The following is a 13,821-nucleotide window of genomic DNA, read 5'->3' as shown; positions in this document are numbered from 1 at the left end:
CCTGCACGTTCAGTTTATGTCGCTTGAAAAATCATAATCGGCTGTTGAAAGCACCACACTAACTAAAAATCAGCAGATCTTTCGTTGGACGAAATTTGGACGATTTTCTTATGTGTAAAAGAAAGCACACCACACGAAGTTTAGATCAGTGTCTGTTGTCCTAAAAAAACATATTGTAACACCCTTTAGCCCCCGTTCACATTGGAGGCGGGTTTGTCAAATCTCATGTCAAATATATATATATATATATATATATATATATATATATATACAATCAGGACTGAGAGAACCCAGATATATCCCAATCACCCAGCGCTCATATATCACAAAATTGTTAGATTATTAAAAAGTAATCAAAGAAGCTGCTGCCTAAAAACATATAAATCATAAAACCAGGTGCATATTGCTCCTCATAGAAGATGTATCTGAAGCAAATATCCACAAGCAGCGCTAAAGATGTTCCATAAAGGACCACCTAAATATATAAACACAGTCCATGAAGTCCATAAATGGTTTCAAGTAAGACCATGTATATCAGATAAAGGTCCACGGGAAATTATAGGCCTGTCAGTCTGACATCAGTAGTATGTAAACTTCTGGAGGGGATGATAAGGGACTATATCGTAGAGTTTGCTAAAGACAACAGCATCATCAGTAGTAACCAGCACGGGTTTACAAATGGGCGTTCTTGTCAAACCAATCTCTTAACATTCTACGAGGAGGTGAGCTGTGAGCTAGATAGGGGCAGACCAGTAGATGTACCTAGATTTCGCTAAGGCGTTTGATACAGTTCCCCATAAGCGCTTAATTTATAAAATAAGGTCTGCAGGTATCGACAGCAGGGTTTGCTTTTGGATACGGAACTGGCTAAAAGGGCGTGTCCAAAGGGTGGTAATAAACAGCGCATACTCAGACTGGTCTGAGGTAGTAAGCGGGGTCCCCCAAGGCTCAGTCCTGGGACCAACCTTGTTCAATTTATTCATAAACAGCATTGAGGTCGGGGTCAGTAGTTCGATATCAGTTTTTGCAGATGACACAAAAGTGGGCAGGGCAATAACTGCACAGCATGAAGCAGATATCCTACAGGATGACCTGGACAAAATAACGGAGTGGGCAACGACTGGGCAAATGAGGTTTAACGTAGAGAAGTGTAAGGTTTTGCACTTGGGGACTAGAAACATAAAAGCACAATACACGTTAGGAGGGGAACCCTTGGGGGAATCAAAAATGGAGAAGGATCTGGGAGTCTTGGTTGATGATAGACTAGGCAACAGCACGCAATGTCAGGCGGCAGCTGCCAAGGCTAGCAGAATATTAGCATGCATAAAGAAAGGGATGTATTCCAGAGATAAGACTATAATCCTTCCACTTTATAAAACTCTGGTCCGACCGCATCTGGAGTATTCTGTCCAGTTCTGGTCGCCAGTCCTCAGAAGGGATGTGTTGGAGCTGGAGAGAGTCCAGAGAAGGGCAACTAAACTAATTAGGGGATTGGAGGACCTTGGTTATGAAGAGCGTCTGCAATCGATTGATTTATTCTCCCTGGAGAAGAGACGCCTGAGGGGGGACATGATAGCAATTTTTAAATATCTCAATGGGGATCTCAGCTTAGAAAAAAAGCTGTTCAGTCGAAGGGATTGCATGAGGACTCGGGGGCATACAATGCGATTAGAGGAAAAGCGTTTTAACCTCAGGCAACGTGGGGGGTTCTTTACTGTTAGGGCTACAAGATTGTGGAATTCTCTACCACAAGAGGTGGTTTCTGCGGGTAGTATGGTGGCTTTCAAAAGACTATTAGACGTACATCTCAAGGATCAGAACATTCAGGGGTATGTGAGATGATTACAGCCACATACACCTACACAGGTTGAACTGGATGGACTATTGTCTTTATTCAACCTCACCTACTATGTATGTAACTATGTGTCTGTATGAGGTCCAGGGATGGGATGATCACCCGTGCTGAAGCAAAAAAAGGTATCCCCTTCACCTCATCATGTGTACCACACCCTTTAGAAACTCACTCACCAGAACCTGGTGAAAATAAGGCCCTTATTAACCTCCATCCGGACTGTAAACATCCACCACTCCACATCCACCGCTCCACTCAGATATTAAAACGATCCCCCTGTTCCTGATGTGATTCTCATGGACAGGTAGTGCATTGGGGAGAAAGATAGAAGGCACATAGGGCAGTATAGTCTAAAACAACTTATGCTTTATTGGTCCTTCACCCCCACATATGCACTTACAATCAGGCAAAATACAAGAGTGTGGAAATATTAATGGGGCATCCGCAAACCCCAACTCAGCCTACCGGGCATCCGTCCCACTCGTTAGAGTCCCGAAGTCCACGAGAGAGTACGAGACTGCCGCTTAGCGTCCCGTTGCCCAGCTAACCACGTTGCTTGTGGATTTCCAGATACTGACGAGCAGGACGGATGCCTGGTAGGCTGAGCAGGCGTTTGCGGATGCCCCATTTATATTTCCACACCCTTTTATTTTGTCTGATTGTAAGTGCATATGTATGGGGGGGGGTGAAGGACCAATAAAGCATAGGTTGTTTTAGACTATACTGCCCTATGTGCCTTCTATCTTTCTCCCCAATGAACTACCTGTCCATGAGAATCACATCAGGAACAGGAGGATCGTTTTAATATCTGAGTGGAGCGGTGGATGTTTACAGTCCAGATGTACCGTGGAGGTTAATAAGGGTCCGATTTTTACCAGGTTCTGGTGAGTGAGTTTCTAAAGGGTGTGGTACACGTGGTGAGGTGAAGGGGATACCTTTTTTTTGCTTCAGCACGGGTGATCATCCCATCCTTGGACCTCATACAGACACTGTGGACCTTTGTTATCTGATATACATGGTCTTACTTGAAACCATTTATGGACTTCATGGACTGTGTTTATATATTTAGGTGGTCCTTTATGGAACATCTTTAGCGCTGCTTGTGGATATTTGCTTCAGATACATCTTCTATGAGGAGCGATATGCACCTGGTTTTATGATATATATATATATATATAGATATATATATATATCTATATATATATATATATATATATATATACATATACACCAAAAGGGTGATTGTAAGGGATGAATTGTAATAGGATAAGACATTTATGAAGTCATTGACAGTCATTGCTGTTCTGTGAAAATGACATGGACACACCTAATAAAACTACCAAATAAAATGAGTTCTGCTGTGTTTTTGAGTTGCCTGCACCTGTGAAAAATGGATACGTGACTCCAAAACACACCAAAACGCAAATAGCGGTGCATTTTTACCGCAATGTTACCATGATTTCCATTCATTTCAATGGGATGCTGCTTTTTTGGTGCGGCGTTCAATACTGCACTAAAGATGCAGTAAGCAGGACTTTTCCAAACACAATAGATCACATGCAAAGTCTGTGCAATGCGATTTCAGCCATACAAACTGTATGGCTGAAATTGTATCGCATTTGCACCACAATGGTACAGGACCCCTTTTTTGGTCCGCACTGGAATCGGATCACATGGGTGTTGAGGTGCGATGCGGAAACTGGCACTGAATCGCAGGGTTTCCTTCATCGCACCAGTGTGAACCGGGACTCAGACTTTAAATGAGGACTGAATGGGGGCGTTTCTTCACCCATGGCCACCAGCCCAACATACCGTGTATTGTTAATTAAGGCTAGGGGCGGGGGGAGATAAATATACCCCTGTCCCTTTGCCTAGTCCTTCTCTGATAATTATATCACTTTTTACATACAGTATTAACTCCATATGTATGCATTGCAGTATTCAATGATTACTAACTCACCTGGATGGCATTTGTGGAGGTGCATAGGTTTCCTGCTTCTGACTCTGAGCACACCCTGCTTCATATCTCGGCATAGTGGAGTAAGGTATCTGACGTTGTCCAGTTGAGATGGAAGATGGTGTGCGTGCTGGCATGTTTGCCGTCTTCCACTGTGAGCTTTGCTGACTATAGAAACTTGAGTTATTGGCATTTCCCCTTACAGAACGGCGTTGTTGCTGTGGATTCTGATACTGAGCGTTATAGATGGTCTGGCGGCGCTGGGCAGGTCTTATACTGGGACCTGTGAGGTCTGGCTCACTCCGACTGCTTTTGAGGGTTTGCATATAGCCATAGTCACTTCCTGGACTGACAGGGGCTCCTACAGACATGAATTGCTGTCGACCATAGTTGTCAAATTGACTTTGTGAGCTAAAGCGCTTGGTTTCCTTCTTTAGCGTGCCATTATTATACTGAGGCTGTCAATAAAAGAAGACATTACAGAAATTTATAAAAAATCAATAACGATATGAATATATTTTTAAGGTTCATTACATCATAGTGATCTACAAATTTGTGCCTTTTAATATGTTGATTACATACTACAAATATATAAAACACAGTTTGTTACTACTGAGGAACCACTTTTTCTATAAGGGATCATTATTTTCCTCAAGATGAATTTTTTTCTAATGTTTATTTTTGACATTTATACATTTCCCTATTCATGTGCAATAATATACATAGTTTATATGAATTTGACATAGTTTTGATATGCATACATACTAGAGGGTTTCTTCAATAAGAAAGTGCAAAGAAAACAAAAATCATGTATTTCTAGCTGAAACTTTCCCAGCATGATTTATTAAGTATAAGAAGCACATTCCAAGTGCAGAAGTCTGTAAAATGTAAAACCCTGAGGAAAGTAAAGGAAGGCTGGAGCTTTGAGGAAAGAATAAGCGTAGGTCTGGCATGACAGGGTGGAAGGGAAAACCAGACAGCATAGAGTTTACGTGTTTAAGAGAAGAGATGGGAGGTTTACTTACGTGATTGGTGGAGTAGATGGGGTGATGGGGAGGAGCGTAGACTGTAGGAAGGGGTGTCCCACAACAACAATTAACAATCAGAGTTGGGAACCTACCTGATAAACGCCCCCCTCCCTCCTTGAGTTAAGGTGAGTGGGTTGGAGGATGTAGGTGTTGAGATGTCAGTTGGGATCCCTTGGATGGAGTTACCATCTGTTGGTGGTGATACAAGTTGGTATGGTATACTCGGGTTTGGTGTGATCCAAAAGGAGGGACCAGGTAGTGGTAGACCTGTAAGATCTGTGGGCAAGTGTTTATGTCCCCAAGTCAGTGTTTTGCGGCTGGGGACATCTACAGTGCTTTGCGAAAGTATTCGGCCCCCTTGACCTTTTGCCACATTTCAGGCTTCAAACATAAAGATATAAAACTGTAATTTTTTGTGAAGAATCAACAACAAGTGGGACACAATCATGAAGTGGAACAAAATGTATTTGATATTTCGAACTTTTTTAACAAATAAAAAACTGAAAATTTGGCGTGCAAAATTATTCAGCCCCCTTAAGTTAATACATTGTAGCGCCACCTTTTGCTGCGATTACAGCTGTAAGTCGCTTGGGGTATGTCTCTATCAGTTTTGCACATCGAGAGACTGAAATTTTTGACCATTCCTCCTTGCAAAACAGCTCAAGCCCAGTGAGGTTGGATGGAGAGCATTTGTGAACAGCAGTTTTCAGTTCTTTCCACAGATTCTCGATTGGATTCAGGTCTGGACTTTGTCTTGGCCATTCTAACACCTGGATATGTTTATTTGTGAACCATTCCATTGTAGATTTTGCTTTATGTTTTGGATCATTGTCTTGTTGGAAGACAAATCTCCGTCCCAGTCTCAGGTCTTTTGCAGACTCCATCAGGTTTTCTTCCAGAATGGTCCTGTATTTGGCTCCATCCATCTTCCCATCAATTTTAACCATCTTCCCTGCCCCTGCTGAAGAAAAGCAGGCCCAAACCATGATGCTGCCACCACCATGTTTGACAGTGGGGATGGCGTGTTCAGGGTGATGAGCTGTGTTGCTTTTACGCCAAACATAAAGTTTTGCATTGTTGCCAAAAAGTTCGATTTTGGTTTCATCTGACCAGAGCACCTTCTTACACATGTTTGGTGTGTCTCCCAGGTGGCTTGTGGCAAACTTTAAGCAACATGGATATCTTTAAGAAACAAAATAAAAATAAAAAAAATAAAATAAAAATAATAAAAAAAAAGAAATGGCTTTCTTCTTGCCACTCTTCCATAAAGGCCAGATTTGGGCAGTATACGACTGATTGTTGTCCTATGGACAGAGTCTCCCACCTCAGCTGTAGATCTCTGCAGTTCATCCAGAGTGATCATGGGCCTCTTGGCTGCATGTCTGATCAGTCTTCTCCTTGTATGAGCTAAAAGTTTAGAGGGACGGCCAGGTCTTCGTAGATTTGCAGTGGTCTGATACTCCTTCTATTTCAATATTATCAATATTATCGCTTGCACAGTGCTCCTTGGGATGTTTAAAGCTTGGGAAATCTTTTTGTATCCAAATCCGGCTTTAAACTTCTCCACAACAGTATCTCGGACCTGCCTGGTGTGTTCCTAGTTCTTCATGATGCTCTCTGCGCTTTAAACGGACCTCTAAGACTATCACAGTGCAGGTGCATTTATACAGAGACTTGATTACACACAGGTGGATTCTATTTATCATCATTAGTCATTTAGGTCAACATTGGATCATTCAGAGATCCTCACTGAACCTCTGGAGAGAGTTTGCTGCACTGAAAGTAAAGGGGCTGAATAATTTTGCACGCCCAATTTTTCAGTTTTTTATTTGTTAACAAAGTTTGAAATATCCAATAAATTTTGTTCTACTTCATGATTGTGTCCCACTTGTTGTTGATTCTTCACAAAAAATGACAGTTTTATATCTTTATGTTTGAAGCCTGAAATGTGGCAAAAGGTCACAAAGTTCAAGGGGGCCGAATACTTTTGCAAGGCACTGTATCTTTGGTTAATGTTATTATTATGGATTTGTTATTTATTATTTATTTGTGAATCAAAGGCCCGACGGCCATTTAACTCAACCTTGTGTCAAGTGTTTTAATGGTGGGTAAAAGGGGGTGGAGTTTTATAAAGGGGTTAGGTAGGAGTTTGATGGCGACCTCTGAGCTACCCTAGTCATGTTTTTCAGCAGCTACCAAAGGCCCTAGCACAGTGGTCAATTTAACCTAGGCAGTACACATCAAGTTCAGCCCCTTAGATGTCTGGAAGATTGCACAATAGATATGTTTTATTGCAAATTTGCTATTATTATTTAGTTGATTGTTACTGGATCAGTTACTTATTTAGTTAACAATTTACTATCACAGTATCTAGGATGATATTAAATAGGTATTACAATCAAAGCATTACAATCTCATTTTGGAAAAACAGGTGCTTTTCTAAGGGAAAAAAAAGCAGCAGAATGCTGCTGTTTTAGAAGCTTTCCCCAACAACTCTTTATCTGCTTGGCTATACAACAAACAGTTTAAATTTATTGGATGAAAGATTGCGATGTGGAAATTTTTTTTTAATGTAAATTGTTATTGTAACATGCAGATACAATTAGGCCTGTTTGTGCTGAAAAAAATGATAAGTGGGATATTTTATCAATGTTATGTGTCATTTATTGCATTTAACTGATTTATTTTTATTTTATTATTTTATTTATAGAGGATCTGGAACAGGACAGGGAAGATATAACCAAAGCCCATTCCCATGCACCTCTGCTGCAACCGATGACTAATAATAGTGACTGCTGTTATCAATGGCAACAGATCACTCCTGAGGTGACCTGTTGCTGATGTGTTAGGCATAGCAAAGCTGTTTTAGTTCTATTCCATCTGAACATACATTCTAGGGTTTTCGCAAATAGAAATAGGTAGCTGCAGTTGGCAGAGCATTTTATTTCCAGTGGGCTCAATTGCAGGTTAGCAAGCCCAGGACTTGATCTTTTCAGATCTTGGGCGAAGTGCTGGACCACAACTGTCACTGACAGACCATGGTTCCAGCACTGCAATGTGCAAAACCTGCTGTGCTCTGGTTCTGAATTGAAGCCTGAAACACACTGAACTGAATGCCGGGCTCTCTGGGCTCTTAGATTAGATAGATTGAGACAGATCTGTCTAAAACCTCACAAGCCATTATTATACTACTCAAATCCAATTTTACATTTGATTTAGTGATTAAATAGTTTTACAGAGAAGGTAAATGGCCAAATAATCAGACAAAGAGTAACTGTAACTTACAGTTCAAACATGTGCAAAGTTAAAATCAATATTGCAAAACAGGCTCAGAGCCGGTTCACACTGGTCCGACATACGCTCCAAATTCCAGAGCACATGACATGTCAAAATCAATGGTTCTCTATAAGAGCGGCCTTAAATGGTCCGATTTTAAAAATGCTTCCTGTACTACTTTGGTCATACTTTGGGCATGATTTCAGCCCATTGATTTGAAGTGACGTGACGTCAAAAGGGGCAGAGTCTCATGGTGATGTCAACGTATGGCCATGTCCCATGGCTATATAAGAACTGGCAGACATCAGAGATGACACAAAGACAGCAGAGAAGACAAGAGCAGAGTAGAACACAGGGAGAAGACCGGAGGAAGAATACATCACTGGAGGGAGAAGACAGCAGCGGAGGGAGGAGACCGGAGGAAGAACAAATCGGTGGTGGAACTGGAGAAAAAAAAGACACATTGGAGCTATGACAGGGGACAGTCTTCACTTTTAATAGAGGAGATGTCAAAAATCATCTCTTGCTTTTTTTACACTACACTGCTTTTTTTTAGGGGTGAATGAGTAGGGGTACAATGTATCCCATACTAAAATGTAGGATATCCAGCGCACTAAAAGCTATCAGTCCCAATACCTGGATAAATAAAAACAACACCAAACAGTCACGTAGAAGGAGAGTCCAATGTGCTAGCTTAGTGGCAGCTGTTGTAGAGGAGCTAGAAGTAACTCTGCAAGGAAGACAAGAAGAGAGGCAGCGCCATCTAAGAGTAGCAGTATGAGACTTTAATAGCCATAATAAGTAAATAACTCACAAGATGATGGTATGTAAGTGCTCGTCAAAAGAATGAGAGTCCCCAATGTGTACAACGATGGTCAGCGGTCCTAGTCAGTGAGGCCAGATAGAGCCTTCGGCGGTGTGGGTGGATAGCAACACTTCCTGGAGCTGGTCCGAGGATCCTGGGTGGAGCTGGGTGTCACAAGCGATATACGTGGCACACGTTCATGCGTGCGCCTTCTAAAGGCCGCCGACTCCATACTCATCACATAGGAGGGGCCAGGATCTGGGGGCCCCCTATTAAAGGGGGCTTCCAGAGATTGATAAGCCCCCTGCCAGCAGACCCTCACAACTACCAGCCAGAGTTGTCTGGAAGAGGCTTATGCCCCTATCAACATAGGCAAGAGGCACCACCCCCTATATTGAGGGCATGTGGCCTGGTATGGTCCGGGGGGGGGGGCGCTCGCTTATCCCTCCTTTCCTGATCTGCCGAGCTGCATGCTCCGATAAGGGTCTGGAATAGATTTCGTATTTTACATTTTTTTGGGGCGTGGGGTTTCCCCCTCAAGATTCATAACAGACTTAAAGGGTCTGGTATGGTCGGATCCCGTTCATTGAAGCCGGACTTTAAGTCCCATGGGAAAATTCGCATTGGAAGTCGTATAACTTTTGTGTCATATCAGTCTGAACATAGCCTCAGTAAGGCAAAGAGCATGCATACACTGCAGAAAAAGTATGGAAGCTGAACAAACATGGGCTCTTCACAATAATGCCTCTATGGCTCAATCAGGCTAACGTATGGGTGCATAGCATAGTTGCTATAAGGGTCTAAAGAAACACAGTCTAGCTGAGAATCACTTCTTAAAGGAGAAGATTAGGCAAAGCTTTTTTGGCTGTACAAGCTGCTAAGAGCCTGATCCAGCCACTCCGGCCCACTCCACAGCCCCTAAGACCGAGAGCTGTTCAGAACACAGCTACATGTGATAAATCCTTAGAAACAGCATCCCTCTCAGTGGAGTCTAGGGTAGCTCTGTTAAAGATGGGGGTCATTCAAGAACAAGGGCTGCTCCATGCAAATGCAGTACACTGGTAGCATTTGGGGAGCTGCTGCCCACAGTAGCTGGGTGTTGTGAAAATCTGCATGCTATTGAGCTCCTGCCCATCTGCCTGCATGCTGGTTCTGATAGTTGAAGGCCTCTCATCTGACTGCAGATCATATGCCCAGCTACCTCTGCCGCATAAGGCCTCCCTGAGCCTCTGAGGGAGGTAAGCTGAAGAACTCATCTTCCCTAGGTTTGTTCTGAGTCCAGGGAATTGTGGGAAATTAAGTTAAAGGGGACTGTGTCTGCATCTAAGCATGATAAGTAAATGAGTACCCCTATTCCTTTCACTAAAAAATACCCAATTTTTCCTTTCTGCACATACCAAGACTACTTTGAAATTGAATGTAAATAACGATACTTGGTTGGCAGTTAATGTTCAAGCCACCATGCTGCTCCAAGGTACTGGTCTATAAATTTACAGTAAAAGACAATATCGGTTAAATCAAATATTTTTTTCACAATAAATCAAATATATATATAATAAAGAATTGTAGGATATAAAGAGGGGCACCTATTAAAACATATCCTAACATTGGAGGAATGGTCTCAAGAAATATTCAGGAAAATGTTGATACTGAACAACTACTTAAATCTCTAAAAAAGATGTAAACAGCACAATGTTAATATTTGGCTGTATCTGTGCTGTAAACTGCCAGTTATGGATGCACAGTGAGCCCAGGGGCATAAATGAATGATTATCTAGGGTCCACCAACTATAAGTGATGAAATAGATACCAGATACCTTTTGTTTTATGAAGGCTCTACTGTGCTTCTAATGCAAATAGACAGATACAACACATATTGGAAACTTTAATATATATTTATTGAAAAAAAAAAACTTATGAGAGTATTGCTGATTCAAGCTTCACCATCAAATCTCTGAATCATCTGATAGCGTAATTTAGGTTTGGTGTGCATTATAATATTGCTGACACATATTATTGGCCAAACCTAAAGCTCTTGGAATAAAGAACAAGGCGTTGGGCCAATGTGACACATGCTAATAAAACAGGTGGATCATCTTATTAAAATATGTTTTATGTGAAACTTTGTCTCTTCAGCTTTGCTTATTAGTCATATACACTGCCTGGCCAAAAAGAAAAAATGCCACCCAAAAAAAAAAAAAAAAAATTCACACACGTTGGACCGCCTTTAGCTTTGATTATGGCATGCATTCGCTGTGACATTGTTTCGATAAGCTTCTGCAATGTCACAAGATTTATTTCTGTCCAGTGTTGCATTAATTTTTCACAAAGATCTTGTATTGATGATGGGAGAGTCGGACCACTGCGCAAAGCCATGTCCAGCACATCCTAAAGATTCTCAATGGGGTTAAGTTCTGGACTCTGTGGTGGCCAATCCATGTGTCTCATGCTCCCTGAACCAATTTTTCACAATTTGAATCCTGGCATTGTCATCTTGGAATATGCCCGGGCCATCTGGGAAGACTATTGATGGAATAACCTAGTCATTCAGTATTTTCAGGTAGTCAGCTGACTTCATTCTTTGGGCACATGTAGTAACTATCCAATAGGATAGTTACTGCATGCTTAATTTAGTTATTTGCTTAGTTAAGTCCAGGTGGTGACTTTTTTTAGCCAGGCAGTGTATATTATTTATGACAACAATCATATAATGTAACTAAAGTTGTAAAACTTCAGCACAGAGAGAAAATAATTCTTCCAACATTATTGCAAAGTCTATCCAAAATTATATTTCTGTTATGGCAGTACACTTACTGGTGTCCTCCATTACTTGCTAACTCTATCATCTTGAAATCCAAGCTCTGCCTCCATTATTGCATCTGTGTAATTTGCCAGTATCCACCAAAACTGAAAATACTGACTTTTAGTTCTGTGCATAAGATACACACCTTGCCAATTCTTCCTCTTTTCTTTATAACTACTAGCATACATTTTAGTTCTAGGTTGTATATTACCCATTCCCAGAAAATCACATGTGATTCTACCAAAAACCTTCCCACTATTTCCATGCATGAGTCTTCATTCATTTGCCACAGAGTGCTTATAAACCCCATGAATACCCAAAACCTACATCCATAACTAAGTTCCGTAATTTTAGAAATAATTAGTTTCAGTTATGTAGATAGACATTGTACACACTGCCATGTTTTAAATTGTGCTTACCGCACCTGAATCCAGTGTTGTTGTGCATTAGGGACAGTTTTAGTGTAGAGCATAGTAAATTTGCATTATCAGCAGAAATGATTACCTCTAAAGGGAATGGCAGCAAAGTTGGAATGCACACATAATAAGAAATGTAATACAAATGTAATGTTAAGTCCATTTCAAATACTCTTTGCATCTGGAGGAAAAGAGGTTTAACCACTTCCTTACCGAGTCATGTAAAAATGACGTCGGCAAAGTGGTTGTCTAGATCCGGGCCGCCGTCATATGACGTCGGCCCGTTCTAGCTGCTACTGCGCGCCCCCGGCGGCGCGCAGCGGCGCGATCAGGGATGAGGCTCGTCCCTCGGACATAGCCCATCACTGATCAAGGTAAACAGCCAATAGAAATTGGCTGTTTACCACGTGATCGGCTGTGTCAATCACAGCCGATCACATGAGCGGCTCCAGCACGAGCCGCTCGTTCTCTCTGCAATGCGCGCCCCCGGGGGCGCGCAGAGCAGCGATCGGGGACGAGGCTCGTCCCTCGGACAGAGTCGATCCCCGATCTAGGTACAGAGCCAATGAAATTGGCTCTTTACCACGTGACCGGCTGTGTCCAATCACAGCCGGTCACAAATGTCAACAGAGAACACGGTAACTAGCTGTCACCGTGTTCTCCTCCTCACACACTGATCCTGTGTGAGGAGGAGATTGTGGTAACAGCTAGTTACCAAGTACAGTGCACCCCAAACACACTGATTGCCCCCCCCCAATAAAGAGCACCTGTCACTAGCCCATCAAAGTACCCGAGTACCTGTCATCAGGTACTCAGATGACAGGTACTCGGGTACTCTGATGGGCTGGTGACAGGTATTCGGGTACTCTGATGACAGGTACTCGGGTACTCTGATGACGGATACTCTGATGACAGGTACTCGGGTACTCTGACGGGTACTCGGGTACTCTGATGACGGGTACTCGGGTACTCTGATGACAGGTACTCGGGTACTCTGATGACGGGTACTCGGGTACTCTGATGACAGGTACTCGGGTACTCTGATGACGGGTACTCGGGTACTCTGATGACAGGTACTCGGGTACTCTGATGACAGGTACTCGAGTACTCTGATGACGGGTACTCGGGTACTCTGACAGGTACTCGGGTACTCTGATGACGGGTACTCGGGTACTCTGACAGGTACTCGGGTACTCTGATGACAGGTACTCGGGTACTCTGATGACGGGTACTCGGGTACTCTGATGACAGGTACTCGGGTACTCTGATGACAGGTACTCGGGTACTTTGAGTACCTGTCAACGGAGTACCCGTCATCAGAGTACCTGAGTACCTGTCACCTACCCATCAGAGTACCCGAGTACCTTCCACCTGCTCATCAGAGTACCTGACGCCTGAAGTACCCAAGTACTTGCCGCCTGCTCATCAGTACCCATCACTACTCATCAGTACTCATCAGTACCTATCACGTATCAGTACTGATCATCAGTACCCATCAGTACAGTATCACCTATCACCTATCAGTCAGTGAGTACTACTCATCAGTACCTATCACCTGCCTGTCACCTGCCCATCAGAGTACCCGAGTACCTGTCACCTGCCTATCGGAGTACCCGAGTACCTGCCACCTGCTCATCAGTACCAGAGTACCTGTCACCTGCCCAACAAAGTACCCGAGTACCTG

At 42.7% G+C, this 13,821-nt stretch overlaps 1 protein-coding gene across 1 annotated transcript in view; it reads right to left on the bottom strand.

Annotated features, from left to right (window-relative positions):
* Window positions 1–13,821, bottom strand: part of PKP1 (plakophilin 1) — a 98,238-nt gene that overhangs the window by 28,012 nt on the left and 56,405 nt on the right. Inside the window, exon 3 of the mRNA XM_082245591.1 lies at window positions 3,813–4,267. Within this exon, the coding sequence (XP_082101717.1) occupies window positions 3,813–4,267 (455 nt within the window). The remainder of the gene's footprint in view (window positions 1–3,812; window positions 4,268–13,821) is intronic.

The sequence above is a fragment of the Pelophylax lessonae genome, assembly GCF_965119305.1.
Source record: "Pelophylax lessonae genome assembly, chromosome: 2".
NCBI classification, from domain to species: Eukaryota; Metazoa; Chordata; class Amphibia; order Anura; family Ranidae; genus Pelophylax; species Pelophylax lessonae.
The sequence above is the reverse complement of the archived record's forward strand: the minus strand, read 5'-3'. Positions and strand labels throughout refer to the sequence as shown.